The sequence below is a fragment of the Eretmochelys imbricata genome, chromosome 7 (genome assembly GCF_965152235.1).
Source record: "Eretmochelys imbricata isolate rEreImb1 chromosome 7, rEreImb1.hap1, whole genome shotgun sequence".
Taxonomy (NCBI): Eukaryota; Metazoa; Chordata; order Testudines; family Cheloniidae; genus Eretmochelys; species Eretmochelys imbricata.
In genome coordinates, this window is record NC_135578.1 from 85958106 (window position 1) to 85981028 (window position 22923).

Genomic DNA, 22923 nt, shown 5'->3' on the forward strand with positions numbered 1-22923 from the left:
CTCCCTCCTCCCCCCCGCCCGCGGGTAATAGCTCACCTTAAGTGATTACTCTCGTTACAGTGTGTATGGTGACACCCATTCTTTCATGTTCTCTATGTATATAAATCTCCCCACTGTATTTTCCACTGAATGCATCCGATGAAGTGAACAGTAGCTCATGAAAGCTTATGCTCAAATAAATTTGTTAGTCTCTAAGGTGCCACAAGTACTCCTTTTCTTTTTGCAAATACAGACTAACACGGCTGCTACTCTGAAAGAAATCTACAACATAACTCAGGACCCCATTTGCCCTTGAGATTGTTTTGCAGCCCCATCTTAATCTAAGTCTCTTTGAAGTATAGAAAGTGATAGCCAAAATAAAGTGTGAAGGAACCTGTCTGATCTCTGTGTTTTTTTAAAAGATTTGTTAAAATGTAAATAATATTGTGGAAGCAGTAGTGGTGGACTGGATACAGTATCCAAACAAAATAAAAACAACTATTATTGTAAATAAAATACTTATTGTTTATGATCAGTGTTGTCATGTATTTATGTTATTCTGAAAGCATTAATTTGATGAATTATGGCCAAATAAGTTTAGTTTAAAGGGAGACAGTGGATCCTAAACTAAGATCTTTTATCTCAAACTTCATTCTGGAGTTAATTTTTATGTTTAAATTCTAAGGCTTTGATGACAATAGCGATTTGTAACGGAATACTGGTAGATATTTAATATAGTGGCACTAATCCTCTAGGGATACAAACTCAGTTCAGGTGTGCATGTTACTGTTTCCTTGAAAATCATCAAAAACCTCTAATGCCCTGGAACTCTGCAGAAGTTTTCAGTTGTGGTGTTTATTCTCAGAACTAATGTCAAATTGAGCTTATTTATTTTATGTTTCTTTTAGCCATGGACTTGCAAAAAATGCTTTAGAGCATCATCCCCTGCCAGAGCCACGAGATGACATTTACCCTGCTACACCGGCCACTGAAAGCTATGAAGAAGTCTTGAGGTATCTGGAGTAATAAAATATTTTTGTCAGGAGACCACAGAGAAACAACTTTTGTGTTGTGTCCGCATTATAAAGCTATCACAGTGACACAGTCTATTAAATTAGGTGGTATATATGTTGATTCACAGTGGCATGAATCCACAGTATAACTACGTTACTAATGCTTGATTCCCAGAGATAATACCATATAGACCTCAGAGGTCTGCACTCGCACAAGTTGCCAGTGAAATTAATGGGACTCTGCATGGGCAAAGAGATCCCCAACATAGAACAGCTTCTTGGACTGGGGTCATAATGAGGCTGGAGACAATTGAATCCCAGCACCTGTCCCCGTCCCAGCAGCTTGACCCAGGCTTCTCACTAGGGTAGTGACTCTATGCGAGAGGTGGGCAAACTACGGCCTGTGGGCCACATCTGGCCCATGGGACCGTCCTGCCCAGCTCCTGAGCTCCCGGCCGGGGAGGCTAGCCCCTGGCCCCTTCCCCGCTATCCCCCCTCCCCTGTAGTTACGCCACCGTGCGGGTAGCGCGGCTTGCGCCCGCCCACCTCCCAGGCTTTCCAGTAAGCCTGTCCTGCCGCTCTGAGTGGCATGGTAAAGAGATCTCAGGGGGCATTCAGGGGACAGGGGGTGGTTGGATGGGGCAGAGGTTCGGGGAGGGGGGCAGTCAGGAGACAGGGAGCAGGGGGTGTTGGATAGGGGGTGGGGTCCTGGGGGGGCAGTTAGGGACAGAGGTCTTGGGAGGGGGCGGTCAGGGGACAAGGAGACAGGGGGTGGATGGGTCAGGGGTTCTGAGGAGGGCAGTCAGGGGGCGGGAAGTGGGAGGGGGCACATAGGGGGTGGGGACCAGGCTTCTTTGCAGAGGCACAGCCTTCCCTACCTGGCCCTCCATACCATTTTGCAACCCCGATGTGGCCCTCGGGCCAAAAAATTTGCCAAAAATTTGCTCTATGCCTTGCTGGTTGCCCTCCCTTTCATTTTGGAAAGACAATATGATATACGTTTTCAATCCCTAGTATACATATATGGGAACACATGTAGTGTTTGGGAATAATTTTCAGACTAGTTAAATTCTTTTGATCTGTCACATCTTGTTAATGTTGTGGGTCATCTCATTTTTATGTTAGAAGCAGGAGAGAGGGAGAGTGATTTTCTGAGGTGTGGAGAAGATGAACTGGTAATTCTCTATGTAGTTAAAGGGAGACGGTAGTAAAATAACTCTTGGAAAATGAACATGTGAAGAGCCTAATCCTGCAGCCCTCTACTGGAATCTAAAATGTTATATACATGCCTTTCTATACAGGAAAAATAGTTTACTCATCCACATATTTGTGAATGTATCTCATGAGAATTTTTTCTCCCGCACCCCACAAAATGTGCATTTTAGGGAGTCTGAAATCTTGAAGGAATCAAATTACCCAGATATTACTGCAGCTGACAATGGGAGCTCATGGTCTGCTAGTCAGAGTTACACAGGAACCTCCACTGAAGACAGCTCAGTCTTCTCTTGGGGCTACGATGTGAGTAGAACACAGTCCTCCAGCATAAAATTATCAGAGACAGCTGAAAGGTTGTGCTGACACATTTAAAGTAGCATTTTGAGTAAATTTATTTGCAAAATCCAGGTTAAGATGAGAGCTGTAAATAATGCAATGGTATTTGTTATGGGAAAAGAAATGGAGGGTCTTTCTCTCTTAACCCCTCCCAACCCTCTTTTCTTTATTGTCTAATCAGGACATCTTCTGCTAATACCTGAATATCGTATAGTCTGCATTTTTAGCCTAAAACTTTCGGATCACAGGTGATTTGATGAGTAAAGTTAATGTATACAGCATATATGCCATAATTGTTGAACCTCACACGCCAGTGTGTCGTTTTCATGTGGTTGGATTTACCAAACTGTATGTTGGAAAACCTCTGTGCTTCTCAAAGCATATTAAAGCCACTGATATTTTTTCTCTTTCATATTCTGACATAGGCTCTGATTAACAGGTGCTATTGTTCTCTCCACAGTGGAGACAGAAAAATTTTTTGAATTTTAAATGACTTGAGAAACATCTTCAGTTGTTGTCTGTCTGGAGAAGCATCCTCAGTTGTTTACTGGCTACATAGAGGATTTGGCACCTATCAACTCTTGATTACTGTTCAGTGTCAAATTTGTGGCAACATCTGATACCAGTTAGCATTGTTTTTCCATTCTCTGTCACCATCATGGCATGATTAATTTTCCATTTCACTGAAATTTGGATGAGTCTTATTTTTTCATGTTTCTAGGTAATTAACCTGATTTGCCATGTCTCAACTGACATAATTTTCTCTCTTATTATTGATTTAAAACAAATATTCTAAAACCTTCTGATGTCTTTTCTGTTAAACCATCCAATAGGGACAGTGCTAATCTAAATTTTGTGTGTACTTGGGATCAGCACTTACATCAATCCGTGTTCTCTCCAGTGGAAAGATGACTTAAGGTTAACATGCATGCATGAGAGAGGTCCTTCTGTTTAAATCAATCCTGCGAAAGTTTAAGTAAACTAATGTTTTTTCAATGTAGGTGGCTTAAAAAAATTCTCACCCCAAATCCTCCCTTTTAACATTTTTTTGGATAATTTTCCTTCCTAGGAATTTGATAAAGCTGCCACACGACAAGTTCAGCAGATGTTCAGACACATTGATGAGCTTTTATATGAACAGAAAGAAAGTGTGCATGTTGAGGGTCTGCAAGTAGAGTGCCAACAATGGACATCTAGCTTTCCTCATCTCAGGTATTTTATTGATGGACTAATGCTGTTACTGTCACAGAATTATTAAAGAACCAAATTGCTAGTGGTGAAAATGGCTGTATTTTTAAACATTGTTAGAATTGATGTGAGTGTGTGTGATTATACAATATGTGGAGATAAAATTGTCTGTCGGCTCCCACCCCTCCCCCACTGCTGCAAGGCTCATGTTTAGTTCATTCAGGTGCTTGGAAGACTGATGATATTTTCCACTACATTGGGCCCTAAAATAGCAATTTTTTTCTTAGAAAAAGTTGCAAGGCATTTTTTCATAGAAGTTATGGGTGTTTATTTTTTATAATTAAAAAACACCAAAAATTCATCCTTGCTTTACAAACGAATAGCTTGCCAGTTATGGTGGCTGTTTGGAGACTTAAATCTTAGTCTTACATTTGACAGGTTTGCCAATGCTTAAGGCATTAGTGTTAGAAGAGGAGAAAGCAAAAGAATTCTCTTAACACATATGCATGATGCCATGGAATATGTGTAGAGAAAATACCTCAAACCACATTAAAATATAATCTGCAAAGCAGAAAATTTCTCTCATTTGACAAGTATATTTTCAAAGCTATATGTGTGAGATACAAGCAACCTCACTATTTCTGTGGTGTTCATATGGCTTCCCAATAAACGTTGTTTACTTTCTTGTATAATAAATCATTCAGCCATTTTACGTGTCACATTGTCTAATTTTTTAAAATTTTCTTTTTAATATTATAGGATTTTGGGGAAGCAGGTAGTAATCCCCACAGATGAAGGTTTTGGGTGGTATTCAAGTTCACCTTCTAGCAGCTTAGGTTCACTGGATGTCAGCCCAGTACAAGAAAGAGATTCTAGTGAGTAAGTATCAGTAGATTTCCCAGATTGTATCAGTGTCTGAAGGTGATCTTTCTGCTCAAGGATTGCAACAATCAATTTCTTTTCTTAATTTATGAGTTGTATATGAAGTCAAGCTTCAGCATTCTTTGTTTGGTACATTTTTGGACAAAGCATGGATTAGTAGCCAAAAGAAATGTTACTAGATTCAGGACAGTTAGACCTTCCAGATGAGTTTATTTTTGAGGTGCAGTAGACTACAAATTGACCTAATAAGTTGATAGTTAGCTTTTTGAGGATTTGTATATATAGTAGTTGCCAGTGACATTAATTAACTATTAATGTTGGTACAATGCTTTAAAGATATAAAGCACTTTTTTCTTTACAATTGTTTTATAAACTTATTCTCTGAGACTGTAGACTCTTGTATAAGTATTAAAAATATACAGCATTAAAATACACAATATGTAGGCTTACTGTCCTCTCCAGTAACTAACCCATTAATGTACCCATTTGGTCTTACAACCAAACCATCTATGTCTCTCAGTCAACCATACAGAAAAAGCTAAATTCTGCTATTATAAATAGAATAACAGATTTGTTTTATTTTCTGCTTTTTGAAAAATATTTTGTTTGTTAAGGTTTAGTATTTTGGGCAAGAAGATACCTCTGTGGGTTACTCCCATTCATAAAGATGCTGACTTTTCAAAACCTCCTACTGTTTGCTCTGTGGAGAGTGAAGAAGGTGAAGATGGAGTAATTGTCTCTGAAGGAATAATGGAGGAATATTTAGCATTTGACTGCAGAGATGTGTAGGTATTGAATATTAATCTATAACAATACCTCTAGTACTGGTGGCCTGGAATTTCTGTTGCTAAATGATAATATATTACATTTGTTCTTGACATTGGGATGACAGTTAATATGACAAAACAGTACTTTAACTGAATCTTCTCTCACGTCATCCAATGAGAGAAATTTAAAATGTTTAAGCCTGGAGAGGAGCTTTTAAACCCATGTAGGTCTATCCACCTCCTTGAATTAGTAATTTTGCTATGCTATATTTTTCTCCTCAAAGTATTTGTCTTAATTCTTTTCTATAACTGTTCAAACTAGTTGCTTCTGTTTCTGGCCTGGGGTGGTTTATAACATAATAGCCGAGGGTCTGTTACATGATTCTGAATGTAAAGTTTGTTGTTAGTTGTTAAGTATCAACAATGTGCTTGGTGCTGTGTCCGCATTTCAGTGTCCAGATTGCTAGTGCTTAGGTAGTATTACACCTTTCCACCTCCATAAGAGCAATTTAAGTTGTTCTGGATTCACGATTTATGAGAAAATAGTTTACATTTGTTTCCATCAAAAGAAGGAAATTAAGGGTGTCAGTTGGAAACACCACTTATTTTGTACAACTTGCCTAATGGAAACAAAAGTAAGTAAGAAATCTGTATGACCTGTTGGTTTGTTAGTTGGTCACAAGTTAACTAGTTTGAAAAAACAAAGTCACACTCATCAGATCATGACTTTCTGATTGGTGTATAGCAGTGGTTTTCAAACTTTTTAGGCTGGGTACTCCTTTCCAAATAATGTAGTCTACTGCATATCCCCATCTGAGATAGGTAGAGGTGACATGTAGGGGAGGGTAACGCGCCCTTCCCCCACCCCCTGCCAGATTTCTGCCTTCCATTTAGCAACAGCTTGTAGAGCTTTTCAAACTATGGGGCGCGCCCTCTTGGGGGGTGCAGGGGAACATTCAGGGGGACGGACAGTGACGCCAGGTGGCTCAGGCCAGCCCCATGCCACAGGACTCGGGGAGGGAGCACCATCCCCCCCTGTTGACTCACCTCAGTGGGCCACCCATCCTGTCTGTGTTGAAGGGTGCAACCAAAAATTGTAACTCAAAGGGGGCCCCCTAAACATTCCTGTGTGCCCCCCCAGGGGGGCGTACCCCACAATTTGAGAACATCTGTACAAAGAAATGCAACCTCCGCCATTACATGATTTTTCTCATGTACCCGTAGGGGTACAGCTACTCCAGTTTGAAAACCTGTATGGCACTGTATGGCATATGCTGACCAGGCCAGTAGGAGATGAGTATTGCAGTGAACAAACAGCAGAGAATTCTGTAAGGTATTAAGTAGTTAGTATAGAAAACTCCTTTAATGCTGGCCCTTCCTTATCTTCAAAATGTATAGCTTTTTATGTTAAATATTAAATAGAAGATATTGATGCTGTAAAAAATAGATGCTGAAATATTTTTTATTCTGTGTCAGCATGTGAAATCTTTTGGCTGACCCATCATGTTCTTGAATGCAGCAGATATTTCCTGGGCTTCAGAACTCAGTACACGTCCTGTCTTGTGGAAGATCCTGCAGCTGGGGTCTCTTGCTGCCCCTGAGCTTTCTTTTTATATCTTTTAAATAAAAGAGCTTTATTTCTTTTTAATTCTCTGAAATTAAGTTGGTTCTATATTCTAATATTTGGTGGTTCTATATTTGGTGGCTGTTAGGTCAACAGACAGGAAATGCTACTAAACAACTGCAGTTAGTTGCCAAAATTAGAGACTTTGTAGTGATGTGCCTTGCAAGACTGCTGCCTAGTGGGGAGATGAATAAAGATAATAGTCCCGCTGGAAGCCAAAGTACTCAAATTGTAAATATGAATATATATTTTTATATAGCACTTTTTATTCTTGAATCTCAAAGCGCTTTACAAAGGAGAATAAAAATCATTATACTAATTTTACAGATCAGAAAATCAAGGCACAGAGAGCTAAAGTGATTTACTGAATATCACACAGATCAGTGGCAGACTCTGAAATATATTCTCATGTCAGTGCTGTATCCACAGAAGTGTGCTGCCTCCAATACTAGAGTCAGTGGGTTATCTGCTCTTATTTGTTGAGTGCACTGCCACCCCTCAACAGACAGTAATCTGTGAGAAATACGCCATTTCTGTTGAAGTCATTTCTTGTAATCATGCAGCCAGCTGTCCTGACCTACCCATTTTAACTTAAAAGGAAATCGAACCGAAGTCTAACAGAGGTGCACATATGTAACAGACATATAACCAGCCATTTAAAACATTAAATGATTACAACAAGAATGCAAAGGATAGAGAAAGCAGTTTGTTTAAGTCAAGATAGAAATCTTGCTCACCCTCTCTTTACAGGGAGGAAGAGTTGCATGAAAGGAAAATGGGACTCTCATCTGACAGACAGAAATTAGGTTTCCCTCCTATATCTCCATGTTACTGCATGAAGGATGCTGTGCTCACATATGTGTTTGATGATGTGTGGAGTGAAGTCCTGGGCTCTGTGGAGGGGTTAATCTGCCGGCACTGGGAAGGATCAGTCTCTGGTAAGGGTCAGTGTTGAAACAAAATTTGAAATGGATGTAATACTCCGATGCTCTCTTTAAAAAGGGTTCAGAGTAGCAGCCGTGTTAGTCTGTGTCCGCAAAAAGAAAAGGAGTACTTGTGGCACCTTAGAGACTAACAAATTTATTTGAGCATAGGCTTATAGCTCACGAAAGCTTATGCTCAAATAAATTCGTTAGTCTCTAAGATGCCACAAGTACTTCTTTTCTTTTTAAAAAGGATACTCTTTGGAGTGCTTAAAATTAGTAAGCCTTAGCCTCGTAGGATATACTGTATTTCTGGAGGCAATATTTGTACATTAAATCATACTTTAAAGAGTGGTTGTCAATACTTTTTATTACTTAGTATACTTTTTATACCTTCCATAGTTTCCAATATTATTTTAGAATCCTATAAATAACACTTGTCGCTCTGTTCCATTTGGGAAACACTATTTGTCTTCCCACTACCCAAAAATAATCAGTTCACTAGTGTCTTTGATAACCACACAGGTTTGAGGTACACTTATTTCATCTTTTGGTTAGCTGCTGTCCTGCATGATCAGAGCAGAGATATTGCAGTAATGTATTGGTAGTGTTTTGTTTTTGTTTCTTTAAAGAGCAGTGAATGGGGTAAATTGAAAATTAAAAAATATTTTAGATAGTATTCCCCACCACATTATATTTTCAAGGGATTTTAAAATTTGTAGTTGATATTACTCTTTAAACAACTTATAATCTGCCTGCCTATGAGAAAAATCATGGAATGAAATGAAAGAGAGACATATTTTTGTGATGACCCTTTAAAGACAACACAGTACCTTGATTTTGCAACTTGATGAGACATGAATTTAACAATATTAAGCAGAGTTAAACACCTGAGTGAAGTCTATCAAAAAAGAGCCTAAAATCTTTGGATTCAAAGTATTGCCCATAAAAGTGGCAATGCTGATAATTTGTAATGATGTGGATTCTCCACTCTTCTTGTTTTGCATAGATGATGAGAAAAATGTCATAACTGCAGAAACAATGAGAATGGATCCTGGAAGCCCTTTTCTGCAGTTTGAACCTCTGCCATTGGTGTTACCACGAGTGCCACAAGCTAAAATGCCCTCCATCACCTCAAATTTGGTAAGCTCTACTGGCCAAGTGGTTAAGGTTGAGTTCGAGTAACACTGCCTGGCCAGAGAGGCTAAAGTTTTCTAGAGGGAGATTTGTGTGTTGACCTCTTCTTAAAATTAGACACATGATCACTAACTGCCCTTTCTAAAACTTTAGTTTTGTTATGCCTCACAGTCACAATTGTTTTTTATCCCTGTTTTTCTGTTTTAAATTTTGTTGTTGTTTTTGTAGTATCATTTATAATGTACCAAGGTACGGTGAGTTTTGGATGGTAATGGTGTAAATTCTTTCCATACTTAACATTGCTTGAGTTATATTGTGAGGTTCTGATTACTGTGGACAAGAGATGTCCTAGTCACTGTCAGCCCAGCCATTTCCAAGGTCATTAGAAACTAGAGATTAGAGTCTAGTCTCTGTGAAGTGGTAAGTGACTGTACATTTAAAACATGATTTAAAAAAAAAATTTTTTTTTAGATATTGATTCTGGCCCTGCATGTTCTACTTTAGGATTAGATGTCCCTAAAGTGGCAAGCACCAAAAATGTTATCTATATTCCATCAGTTTTTAATTCCATTCTTTCCTTTTTATTTCTTTCTTCCCACTTTTCCTGTATAATCCTCTACCTCTTCCTCATGTTTGCCTTATTGTATGTGTAGTGCCCACAACCCAGATGTAGCCGCAAAACCAAAAAGAGGAGAAAATCACCTCAAGTATGTATGCTGGAGAGATTAAAGCTCTATTGTTCTTACTTTTGGTGTCATTGTGGTGGGTGGAATTTGCCATTTTTCCAGATCAGCCTGAGTTACAAGGAGAGGATTTTCCAGTTTTGTTCTTGACATAAAAGAAGTGCCCAACACATTGTAAAGTGAGATCATAAAGATTCTCTGACAGTAGTTACTTATATCACACTCATTTGTGCACCATGTCACAAGATTGTTTCCTGCAAATGAAAGCCTCAGTTGTGAAGCTTTAAATACAATATATAGTATAGTACGGTAGTATATATTTTTATTTTAAAATATCTGCTAAGTGCCATCATTTGCAAGACCAAGCTTCAACTGTTATTTATAGGATACTTAGCTAAAACATGAGAATGATGTATATGAATATACTCTGCTTTGGTTGGAAGCATTCAGCTTCTGTTGTTTTCCAGTGATTATTTGGCAAGGGCAAGAACATAGGTGAGTGTATGTATCATCATCATGTCAAAAGTAAATCTATTTTTTTCTGATTTACAGATAAATGTCTCTCAAGGATCAAGTGGTGGCCCTCAACAAAATCTGAATGGTTTGATGGTGATACATGGGATACACTTACAACAAAGGAATCTGCCTCTAATAGACAAAATATTGTAAGAGTAGTAGCTTTTTGTCTTTGTAGTACTGTAGTAAAGTTGAGCTCTTTAATGCTGGGAAAGAAGAATGTATTGAGATTAAACCCAGTGTCAAGGAAATTAATCTCCCATAGTGTAAGCAGCGGTTCTCAATTATTTTCTCACCTATTTATCTGTTCTCAGTGATGCAATATATTTACTACACTTGCACATGACTAATTTTAAGCTCCTGTGTAAACCCACTGGGACTACTCACATGATTAAAGTTAGGCACAGGCTTAAATACCTTGCTGAATCAGGATCTATGATTTCATCAGGGTACCCAATATACCATAGTCTGGATCTGTAACAAGCCTGCTGTTTCATATAATGAGTCTCTATTAAAGAAAGGCCCCTCTTGCCAAATGGCAAATTGTGTGGTGGTTTTGTGACATGCAACAGATGGAACAAGCAAACTCAACACCTTTTTGTTTCTGATTTAAATATGATTTCAACTTGGTCTACAGAGATGAAAGATTAATGCACTAACCCATTAAGACATCTAATCCCAAACTTTTAAAATTTCTTTTTTTAATATGGCTAGTTTATCACTTAGTGAGCTGTGGTCTGAATCACAACCTGGTACTAGCTGGCATAGCTTTTGTCATCCTGAAGAGGACAATGACAGGTTGAATGGAATTGGAAACTAATGTGCCCTCTTATCCCTAGAGATAGACCTGTTTGGTCTGGTCTGAGGCACAAAGCCAAGGATGTGAGGGTTTAGCTTACATTCCCACTCTCTATGTTGTTGCTGCATTTGTTCTGTGAATAATAGTAATTCTTCCATTTCTATTCTCTTCAGTCTGGAACATTTCATGATGATTAAAAATAAAGCCTAACTCCTTTCTTTCTGTTCCTTGCCCTATTCCTTGGTAGCACAGCCCTCCGTGACATCTTATATAATGGTATCAAAAGTGTACCAACTTTATCAGTACATAATGTTGCTATTGTAATTTTCAGACAAGGACTGTGCTAACAGTATGAAATCTGTCATAATGACCATGTTTATGTATGTTTCATTTGGTTCCTTGATTGTGTTGTTAGGGATCTGGATGACAAATCGCTATTGAGGCCAGGCTCCAGTTCCATCCTCTCAACAAGAACGCGACCAAATCGCACTCTAGAGCTGAGTACGTCTTCTCTGTCATATTCTGCTCATTCTGCTAGAAGACGCAACCCACCACCACGCACCCTGCATCCCATCAACACTAACCACTCTCGTTCTGGGACACCAAGATCCATGGATGAAGTCATCAGGGGAACACGACTGTATGTTTAAAAACCAGTTTTTCACTCTACAAATTATTATAACCAATGGTTTATAGAACCGAGTACATGTAAAGTGAAAAAGCTGTCAAATGGAGACAGTATCTATGATTTTTTTATTAAAAAAAATATAATTGCAAATGAAATCACTGTCTCCTGAGAAAGCTGAAACTGCTACATTTCCTAAAACTGACGTAACGTTTTAGCTGCAACCTATGTTTCTGAAAATTGCCTAAGCATGTGATGCTGTGCATTGCTGTATAAGAGAGACTACATCCCTATAAGCTTTCAAGCAACTGGAGAGCAAACTTAATTTTATTAATTGCTGCCTTGGAGAGAGGAGGAGAGTTGCATGAAAAGATGTACAATTTGATAGCTACAGAGGATGCTAATCTTAGTGAGTCTGTTCCAAAGCCCACTGAAGTCAGTGGAAAGACTCCCATTGACCTCAATGGGCTTTGGATCAAATCTAGAATGAAATTATTTTCATTTTCCTCTAGTCTTTTGCCTGCATCCAAAACAGACTTTTATACTTTGAAAGCAGCTGAGTCACCCTGGAGTGCGAGTACCAAGAGCTGGCTCTTCTGGATTTAGAAATGACACACCAAAATGCATCATTCTGGGAAGCCACAAGTACCAAAAGTCTCTAATTGATTTCTGAAGCTTCTGGTACCTGTGACAACCCAGAATGATATATTGTGCAGCATTGGTAGTAAACCCAGAAGAGTCACTGGATTTCACAGACCCTAAAAATGTTTTGTTTAGAAAGGTGAATTAAAGTTTCTTTCTCTGTTGAATGTCCTTTGCAGGCAGGCTAGTGGCGGAATTCTGCATGTGTTTCTGGAACTGACTTGACTTTTCCATCTATATTTAAGAATGGACTCGTGTTCTTTTAACCTCATCCAATCTAGCCTGTCTTCTCTACATCTTTTTTTAGATGTTGTCATTATTACCAACTCAGCTGTAAATTACTTAATAGATGATTCTCCTTTTTTCTTCCAATGTCTTGTAATGTCTCTCTTCGCTATTCTCAGACCCAGAGATTCATTTCACAGTTCTTGAATTACCCCCTTTATTCTTGGCATATATATACTAAATGCATACAGTGGGTTCCAGGGAGAGGTATTAAAAAATTTGGTTATGTTTTCAAGCTCTTGTAACACATAATTCCAGAATGTCCTCCCAATCTGGCAATCTCAGAATGTATGCATATAATACCCAATACTGAATATCTTCAATACTTATCTCATAAATGAACTCTATTCGCATATAAATTGCAGTATTTTCAGAGCAGAATACCTATTTTACAACTTTCTACTTTTGTTTGCACATTTGTAGTTATTCCTTAACCTCTCAGATTATTAATACAAATATTATGTAGATTTAAACATCACAATTTAAAGCAGAATAGTTAAAAATCATTTCCCTTTTTGCTTACTTGTCAAGACTTAAATTTTGTGTCTTCTCTGCAATAGTTGCTAATTAATCATCACTCAGACCTCAGAGAAGCCAAGGAGTGCTGCTCCGTGTCTTGTTTTAGATGTCATTGATTCCATCAACTTTGTAATATAAATACTGAATTTGCCTTTTGTTGGGTAGAAAGCTTCTGAGTTCACCTTCTTAAAAAAAGGATTTGCTCTTAACAAGCCTTTTACAACTTACCTTTTTGTTCCTGTAATGAAGTAAAATTTGTGAGATCACAGTTAGTGATTTCATAGACAAGCAGGATGAGAAACAGAGCTGTGTGGGAGAATCTCTTGCTAAAACACACATTTCAGCAAAAACAACGAGGAGTCCTTGTGGCACCTTAGAGACTAAAATTTATTTGGGCATAAGCTTTCGTGGGCTAGAACCCACTTCATCAGATGCACGTAGCAGGTATATAGACACAGTACATGAAAAGATGGGCGTTACCTTACTGTCTCAATGTCATAGCTAGGTCTGAAACGTATCTGGGAGGGATCTAGCGATAAGTAATTATGCGCTGCTAGAGCTGGGCTCCTGTTACCTTTCCCATGACCTTGCTTAGGGTTGTGAAGATCTGAGATGTAGTGAAACTGCTGAGACGATTGGTATTTTGACCATTGACTGGACCATAGCATACCTCAGGGTCTCTGGAAGGTTTCCCTTCCCAAGGGATACATTGACAAAATGCATGAAGAGCAATCCCAAGCCTACTAACAAGGGAATACAAGAAATTACTGGCTAAAACAATTTTGTAACTTTTAAAAAATAATTTCAAGTTTATTCCAGTGCAGTGCTCGCCCTTGAAGCCCAGTTCTCCTATACTCTCCACACAACAACCCAGCGTCTTAAATTAAAATTCTGCATGTGTTGTCCTGAGTTTTATTGTTTCATTTGCTTTAGCTCACATCAGTCTCATAATCTCTGGTATTAATGTATATTTTTGGTTGTTGGTGTTGGCGGAATCCAGTCCTACTGCACATGACCAGCTGTTCTCACCCTCCTTAATGCCCTTGAGCCGAAATAATCTTCTGCCACCTATTAGTACTGCTGACGTTGTGGAACACTTGAACACCGTGGGATCCCAAAGGCAAACGGTAACCTCCCAATTTGTATGTCATATGAAAACACATTTAATTATATTCTTTGGAAACGAGAGACATGTTAAAGTTGAATTTATCTCACAACAGATTGCATTGGCAAATTCAAGAATTCTTGTATTTTTATTTTTGGTTTATATTTTTGTTGTTATCCAAATTATCCTGATGTTCTTAGACGTTCTTCCTCATAGTTATGATAATAAAATGCTGTAATACAAAAATAAGATCATGAGTTTTGACCAACAAACTGGAACAAAGTTGAGTGCTTTTCAGACCCAGTGAAAGTAGGAACCATTTTCTGTTTCCTGTGAAGATGCTCCTAGATGATTAGACTCTGATTCCAAGATTTTATCTTTAAAGTAGTCACGATCAAAAATAGTCTGATTGTTAATTTTCCTGTACTTTGATGTAGGATCCCCGAGGGAATTCCAGTCGAGCTCAGAGTGCAATGGAAGATGAGATTAACCATCAGCAGCCACAGGAGAGGCTTTTCTTACCTGATCATTTCTCCAGGCCTAATACAACACATGCATTTTGGGTAAAAAGTGGCAAATGTATCCAAATAGTATGTAGATCCAGAGAGATTGTTTGGTAGATTTTGCTTTAGCTGTTAGCATTTATAAATACTTAATGGAGAACTGGATGGCTCAAGTGATTGGTACAGAACCTTTAAATCCTAAATCCCCATTTCAAATCTGCCCAGGTTGGTAGATGTAAAGTTGTTCGGCACCTGTGAAATGACAATGTGACCTCAGTCCAGTTCCTAGAGGTTAAGTGTCCATGCCTCCAAATTTCCCACAACCAGCTCTCTTTATTGTCAGTATTTTCAGCTATTCGAACTACACTCTTCTCCTTAGAGATGATCCTTCCAGAACAAGTTTGAGGTATATTGTGGAGAAGCTTGTACTGCTCTTGATCGAAATTTGACTTTAATCTTCAGAGTTTTTCAAGCCAGTATCTTTCATGAGAATTACACTCATGAAGAAATGGGGAAGAAAAAAATGCTTTGCTTTGTAACTTAAAGGACTTGTTGGGCTATCTACTCAACCTCCTGCATAACTGAAGGATAGTTTTCTTAAGTTTCCTGAACAACCCCATATTATTTGTAAAATCCCTATAGTTCAATTTCATTATCAGATGCTGCTGTATAGCTCTTTATTTTAAAATTTACTGGGGAACAGTCTGGCTGGCTTCTTGTCCCAGCTTTAACTAAACTTTTATATTATATTAAGCTTTGTGAGTATTGAATCCTGCAGCACAGCTCATGATTTTCATGTACAGTTTTGGCATTGCTGAACTACTAATTAGGAGCACTTGGGCTTCCTATCTTGAAACTTAAGTAGTTTCAGAAACTGAAATAATGATAATGAATGGCTAAAGCAGCAAAGAGTCCTGTGGGGCACCTTATAGACTAACAGACGTATTGGAGCATAAGCTTTCGTGAATACCCACTTCAGCAGATGCATGAATGGCTAGTGATGCTTCCAAGTAATATATAGTAGATTGGGGGAGGGAGTGTGGACAGCAGCGTTGTGTCTTCTGTCCAATTTAACCCAAGGGAGAACAACCTCAAGATATTAATCTTTGTATATTAGGCTCATATAGTATACTTATGAGGTCTGGAGTTACTGGGCAACATTAAAAGTGTTCTGTTTTAATAAAATTCTTGGTATTGGGACTTTGCCATTTTTAAAAATCCTGTTACTGCAAGTATTCAAAACTAGTTCACCTTATCTTTCAGCCGGATCCACCGTATCGCCGTTCTTGCACAGTTATTGATTATGCGAATCAAACCCGGACCAGTAGAGGATCAGCAGGCACAGGTACATGCAATATTTTGACTGAAATAATAATAATGGATGTGATGTGGGGTATTTGCTGCTTTCATATCACATCACTTAAGTTATATCTGCAACATGAACAGAAAACCTCTATTAATACATTTATTTTATATTTGATTTATTCTTCTGATCTACTATTATACAAAGTTTCACAGATATGGGGCTTGTGTGGTTTTTCCTCCTGCCATATGTAACAGTTTAAATAATTCAAAGGACTTTTTACACTGTGGACCTTGATCCTTCTCCTATTAAAATACATGGAAATTGACTGAAGTGAAAGAAAGATCAAGTACTATACGTGTGAAATTCAAAGTTATATTTTTCTGTTGGTTCTGGTTCACTACGTGTGTAACTAAGGCCTTGCCTATATTAAAAGCTGTGCTGGTTTAACTGAAAGTCAATGTAGTTGAATCAAGGTGGCAAAATCCCTATAGGGATACTTTCACATCAGTTTAAACCCCATACATCAATTTAGCTTCATTTGACTTGTAACCCAATTAAGCTGAATACACACACACACTCTCTCTCTCAAAATCCACTTTTAGTTAAACCAGTGCAACTTCTAAATGTAGACGAGGTTTTGCATGGGGAGGGGAGGGGATGAATTTAGTGGCAGATAATATGCATTCCCTAGCCTGAACTGCCCTATTGTTCTAGAAATGCTAATGATACAATCTTTAACTTTTACAACAAAGCCATTCTTATATGCTTCAGATACAACTCCCACTACCATTCTGTGACTTAGCAGCAGGGTACATGAAGCGGTGTGTGTGCAACTGTACTTTTGCCATAGAAATCATCTAGGGAGGGAGGCCTCTTGTCTCCATCAACTCTTGCTTCAGAGATCTCAGGATTACTGTAGGGAGGATGTCAGTCATCGTACTATGCAATTACACAGCACTAAAAATCAGTTAACCAAATCTATACAGTATATATTGTTTTCAGGTATGGCTGGGTTGTTTACATTGGAAAATGTTCTGGATTGTAAATCCTTAAGTGGGATAAGCTTTTCACCTCAAACTCAAAACCCATCCTCTGTATCTATTTTAATACTGGAATGTTTATTATTCTACAGATTCTATTAACATAAGAGTGAGGGGAATCACATTAGGGATATCTAGTTCTTCCTGTATTAGTTCTTTTCACCATCATGCTTTGGGTCATTCTTTTGATGAGGAGAGAGATCATTCTCCATTGGGTAAGAAATGAGGCAGGAGACTTGAGAACTGTTAAATGTTCTTGGTGCGTTTGTATTGATAGTTGTTGGTCTGTCAGATTCCTAGTAGATAGGTGTTAGGATGGTATTTATTATCTGAGCTGGTATCAGACATGCCAAACCCATGGAAAAAATGCAGAAACTGGGCTTGTTTTTGGCTTAATTGGCTTGTTGGCTAGTTTTTGGCTTGTTGCTTCTTTTTTTTTTTGGTTGGCTCCTGGTAAGCAGGGGCAAGTGGGGAGAGTGTCAGGGGTGAACAGCGGGCCTACCCCAGTCCCAGAGTGCACGCTGGGAAGATTAGTCACGTAGAGTGTTGGGGTCCTTAGGGATTGGTTTGTTTTGGCCTTGTTTTGAAATGGGATTAGCGTGATTTTTGGCTTATTGTGAAAATCGGAGTGCTTATTTACTGCGTGAAAGGAGGCAACTGGGGCTGGTATCCTTGTCAATGATTGAACAGTCAGAGAGAGCATCTGATGGTTCCTTCACCTCAGTGTTGAAGCACATGGTCAGGGGGGAAAAAGAGGGAGTGGGTGGAGAATTGACCTGTTGCTGTCTGTTGTGGGTACTATTAGAAAGCTCTTAGAGGTTGCCCCTTTCTGGGGGAATTCTTGAGTCCCATGATTTGTGGTGTTAACTCTAATAAGGCATACTTTTCCCTCCTTCAGAATCAGTGGAATGGAGTGCAGTGAAGCAGCCACTCACTCAGCTAGTGAGCACAGCAGAAACCAGCCCAAGAAGGGATAGCAACAGGAAGGGTCTGGCATATAAATTCTCCAGGAACGAAATGCACACCAACTTGCTCCAGCAGCAGCTCCATGTTATCTCCCCTACTCAGTTCTGGACTGGGGTGGAGGGAGGGTATTAAACACTTTAAACAGCACGTTACTGTGCAGCAAGCCAGGTTGTGAAGCTACAGTGCACTAGCTTACCATGCAGTAACACCCTGTGTGGACTTTGATATAGTGCACTTCAAGTAGTAGTGTGCCAAGCCAATGTCCAGGACTTTATGCTCCTTAGCAGGACATTATTGTGTGATATGACAAACTGCTGTGATTTAAAATCTTACCCTAGCTTGCCACACAGTAAACTTGCCATGTAGACAAGCCCTAAGGGCACAAGTATGCATGTGTTTCTCCCTCCCCTCCAAGCCTCCAGGGAATCAGCTCCTTCTCAGGCCAAGCTCCCCACAACTCCTCCTCTCCCATTGCTGCCAGACTTTGTAGAGCGCACAGACTAGGAGCCTAAGTACTTAACCCACCATTATCAGAGTATCTGAATAGGGCTCAGGCTGGAGAGTGCTCAAGGGCATCTCTGAGTGGAACACAGAGGAAGGAACTAGGATGCATGATCTAGCATCAAGAAAGAAAAGAAGGGAAATTGGTGCCTGAATGGTATGTTTTATGTATATTTCACACTGATTTTTCAAGCTGAAACATCCATAGCCAAAGTGAGTATTGCCGACTATGCTTAGAAGACAGACCAAAAGAAGAAACTGTCTTAAGTCATGATGGTTTTTTGTTTTTTTTTTGTCAGTTTTGTGAGTTGGTTTCTCATGATTTTTTAGGATGGTAAATATTAGACTCTCCTGTCCTCATGCTGGTACTTCTCACACGCACTGGAATTTATCAAGTATTCTTAGTACAAAGCTTCTTTGATGGATCATGTCACAGAACATTCCACAATAATACAGCAGCTACTTTCAACCAAGGATTTTCATACCTTTCTTACCTTCAGAAAGTTTCATAAAAGGCATATTTTATTATTGAATATAATCAGCCTTGGTTTTTAAAATGAAGATACTGCCATTGCTAATAAATAAATTAAAGCATATTTTAACATTGAAAAAGTGTATATATATAGTTTTGGTATTTAAGACTTCTAGCAGATACTAAAATTGATGTTTTACCTAATCTTTATGTAGTAGGTCTTCAGCTACAGGGTTCTGTAAGAGCTCACAGCAGAGGTGGATCAGTTACAAGAAGCAGACAAGCATTGTAATGGGTAATGAACAAGGATCCATCCCTCACCATGATGCAGTGAGCACAGCTGGACACTCATGAAAGTGTTGAATCTCAGCAATATTAAACTTGTTTACAGAAGAATTTAAGAACATCTTCATGAAGGATCTTATTTTTGTATGTTATATTTTTAAAAAGTAGCTGCCAAAGACTATAGGGTACTCAGCACATTTCAGTTTTCTTCCTGTAGACCAGGTTTTGCTATTCTGGTGAATACTAAAGCTTGTACCCTAAAAGTCTACCAATTTTTCCGCTAAACCACTGCTAATATTTTTCATATTAAAAAGGACTTTGGCTCAGGACTCTTTGGTTCCTGTTACTGCAGTAGGAGCACTACTGGAACAGTTGCCTAACTTTGTGAAAGACTATTGCACTTTTCACAGTAATCTATTTACTATATAAAAGGATTTTTTTTAAAAAAAAACTTAATTATTACGTTGATATTTCTGGGATGATTTCTCTATTAAAAATGAGTAGACTTATTGCATATAATGCTGCCTGTACAACTGTGGTGTACAGATAATTTGGACAAACTGTGGATCCTATGGTGAGAACACCAGCTACAACAACAGTTGCATAAAATAAGGTAGCAAATAAAGAAATCTTGTGCTTCCACATTTGCTAATTTTAACTTGCAGTCTTAACTGTAGCATGCTACTGTCCCTTCCTGTATTATAAACTAATTCTTCTCCACCAGTGACTCAGGCAAGTGTTCTCAAGGGACAAAAGCAATCTTATTTTGCTGAAAATTTATTCCCACACACTACTCAAAGTAAGAGAATCCTTTAAGTATTCTTCTTGATTAAATATTTTAAGTAATTTCAGCAGATGGATGTCTCCATTTTGAAACAAATTAGGGTGACTAAAGAAATGTTTCTGTGCACCAGCATCATTCACCATTTCAGTCGCCCAGGAGAGCTTTCTTAGGCACAGACATATTCCACTTCTGTAAGACAGACACACTGAGATATTTTAGAAACAGTTACCATTAAGACATAAATGTCGCTTATACATTAAATGCAACAGTTTCACAGTAAAGCAGCTAAACTGTAATTCAGTTTAACTACAAACATTATATTCAGGTCTTACTATTAATAGTAAGTGCTAGACTGCAAATATATGTCATAAATTGAGGGGAACCTGTTATTTTTGAACAAAAGGTATTCTGCTACAATGTGAAGAGAGTTACTTTGAGCAAACTGATTCTTTAATAAAAAAATTGTCACCTTTTATATGCAATTAAAAAGAAGCTTTTTAAACTTCATCTGTTTGTTTGTAATTTGAAAATACTGAGGAACAATAGATGTGTTTTGTCAAATGGCTTCATTGTTGCCTACTGAAAATACATACATGATGCAAGCTTCATGAATCGAGACTGAAATGACTATTCCAGGGCACATTTGTTCTTTAGTGGCCACATAAGTCCCATTACCACTAGAAGTCATCTTGCTCAGACAGAGGAAAAAATATCCTTTACAATCATAGTCTGTTAGCAGATGCAGCGATTTAGCCCTCTCTCTCACCAAAAAACATGTTACTAATTCCACTAACCATTCCTTGTGCTGGAGGTCAGACTAGATGATCATAATGGTCCCTTCTGACCTTAGTATCTATGAATCTATTTATATTCTTGTGGTGCTTAGGAGCCATAGTCAGACCACAACCCCATTGTGCTAGGTGCTGTACAACATGGAACAATCCTTAACAGACATGGGGTTCCCTTCCTTAAGATTTAGTGGTCTTATCTCTTTTAGCAACTTTTTTACTCAGATTTTCCTCCCTCCCCTCCTCATGCAAAGACCTCACCTCAAAAATTCCTGTTAATGGAAAAGCAGTCCAACCCTCTCCTGTCTTCTTCGTTCAACCATTCTCTGTTCAGAAAAATGAAAGAATAGTGTTGGCAAAAGACTTATGATGGGATAACACGATTTTGGTAATTAATTGATCTTTAACTATTCATGGTAAATAGGCCCAATGGCCTGTGATGGGATGTCAGATAGGGTGGGATCTGAGTTACTACAGACAATTCTTTCCTGGGTATCTGGCTGGTGAGTCTTGCCCATATGCTCAGGGTTCAGCTGATCGCCATATTTGGGGTCGGGAAGGAATTTTCCTCCAGGGCAGATTGGAAGAGGCCCTGGAGGTTTTTCGCCTTCCTCTGTAGCACGGGGCACGGGTCACTTGCTGGAGGATTCTCTGCTCCTTGAAGTCTTTAAACCATGATTTGAGGACTTCAATAGCTCAGACATAGGTGGGAGGTTTTTCGCAAGAGTGGGTGGGTGAGATTCTGTGGCCTGTGTTGTGCTGGAGGTCAGACTAGAGGATCATAATGGTCCCTTCTGACCTTAGTATCTATGAATCTATTTATATTCTTGTGGTGCTTAGGAGCCATAGTCAGACCACAACCCCATTGTGCTAGGTGCTGTACAACATGGAACAATCCTTAACAGACATGGGGTTCCCTTCCTTAAGATTTAGTGGTCTTATCTCAGATGGTTACAGACAGAATGATACACAACACACCAAAGCACCACTGAATTAGCTAAAGGCATTAACTTAAACATGATAGTTACAGGCAATCACTGTCTTTTCCAGGGCACTAAGTGGGCTGTACCAGTTGATTGACCAATTATAACCTCTCTCTAACTGAATCCACACAGTCTACTCATCTTGGTCGCTACAAAGGTTCCTTCCTTTAAGGAAATGAAAATTATTTAAATTAAAACAGTCAAAGTAGTTCAAATCAGGTCATATGGCAACACTTGTGTTGGACCAAAATATTTTTCTCCACCACTCCTCTGTTTGTGATACCCTATTTATACACACAAGACAAATGCAGCTTCGGTGGTATTATGGCCCCTAACTAAAGGTACATGTTTGTAGCCTAAGACCAGCAGATACATTACAAAATTGGCCAGAGACCAGCTCCGGAGACTTATTTTTACCAAAATTCAATCATTACAGATACAATTCCTGTGTGTGATAGAAAGGGGCCAACAGATGTCAAAAGTTTGCACTACTGAATGCTTTTATTTGGTAAGATTTGTTTTGCACCAAATCATAGTTACTTAATGATTTAATATAGCTTGTCTGTCAGCTTCAGAACTGTTAAAAGCAATGAGGTAACACATACCATGAAATACTATTCTCCTCCTTAAAAAGTCAATCATTTCAATACAGTTCTAGGCAATCTTAAATTCAGGGGGTGATCTTAGAAACTGATGAGTACCTGTAACTTCCATTACCTTCAAATTGCAAATGTTCAGCACCTGGCTACTAAAGAGGCCTACAAAAATAGGTTTCATTCAGCTAATGCGTTTTTTAAATTAACTGCCCCTCCAATTTAGACCAAGGCATATTACATGAATTTCTGCTGTCTTTAAATTATTCTTACTAAACTTACTACAGAACTATTCCCTCACTTAGATTTTTTTCTTAAGTAATGTAAGCAACTTTGTGTATTTTTACAATAGACCAGTTCTATGAGAACTTTCATACAACTTACAGAAAGAGGGCTTCATTATGGAAATAATGAACTGGTGACAGTTAGGCCTCTTGCAGGACAAGTGTCTACATAATCACATG

At 38.6% G+C, this 22923-nt stretch overlaps 1 protein-coding gene and 1 long non-coding RNA gene across 8 annotated transcripts in view; one reads left to right on the forward strand and one right to left on the reverse strand.

Annotated features, from left to right (window-relative positions):
- The window catches only part of FAM149B1 (family with sequence similarity 149 member B1), a 22590-nt gene extending 1988 nt beyond the window's left edge, over positions 1-20602 (forward strand). Inside the window, exons 2-15 of one of the 7 annotated variants that reach the window (XM_077822134.1) lie at positions 888-992; positions 2378-2510; positions 3613-3755; positions 4491-4610; positions 5228-5398; positions 7755-7948; positions 8937-9070; positions 9718-9771; positions 10300-10412; positions 11478-11702; positions 14134-14260; positions 14676-14801; positions 16005-16086; positions 19242-20602. In XM_077822134.1, the coding sequence (XP_077678260.1) occupies positions 888-992; positions 2378-2510; positions 3613-3755; positions 4491-4610; positions 5228-5398; positions 7755-7948; positions 8937-9070; positions 9718-9771; positions 10300-10412; positions 11478-11702; positions 14134-14260; positions 14676-14801; positions 16005-16086; positions 19242-19318 (1804 nt within the window). In that variant the 3' untranslated portion in view covers positions 19319-20602. Of the gene's footprint in view, positions 1-887; positions 993-2377; positions 2511-3612; positions 3756-4490; positions 4611-5227; positions 5399-7754; positions 7949-8936; positions 9071-9717; positions 9772-10299; positions 10413-11477; positions 11703-14133; positions 14261-14675; positions 14802-16004 lie in introns of all 7 variants that reach the window. The other 6 variants (XM_077822129.1, XM_077822136.1, XM_077822131.1 and 3 more) reach the window with 6 other exon arrangements.
- LOC144267814 (uncharacterized) lies at positions 14255-21211 on the reverse strand. Its single transcript, XR_013346667.1, has 3 exons — positions 21145-21211; positions 15993-16172; positions 14255-14993 (listed from the first exon to the last, which is right to left on the reverse strand). It is a non-coding gene; the product is annotated as an uncharacterized LOC144267814 (long non-coding RNA).
- Positions 21212-22923: the final 1712 nt, after the last annotated feature.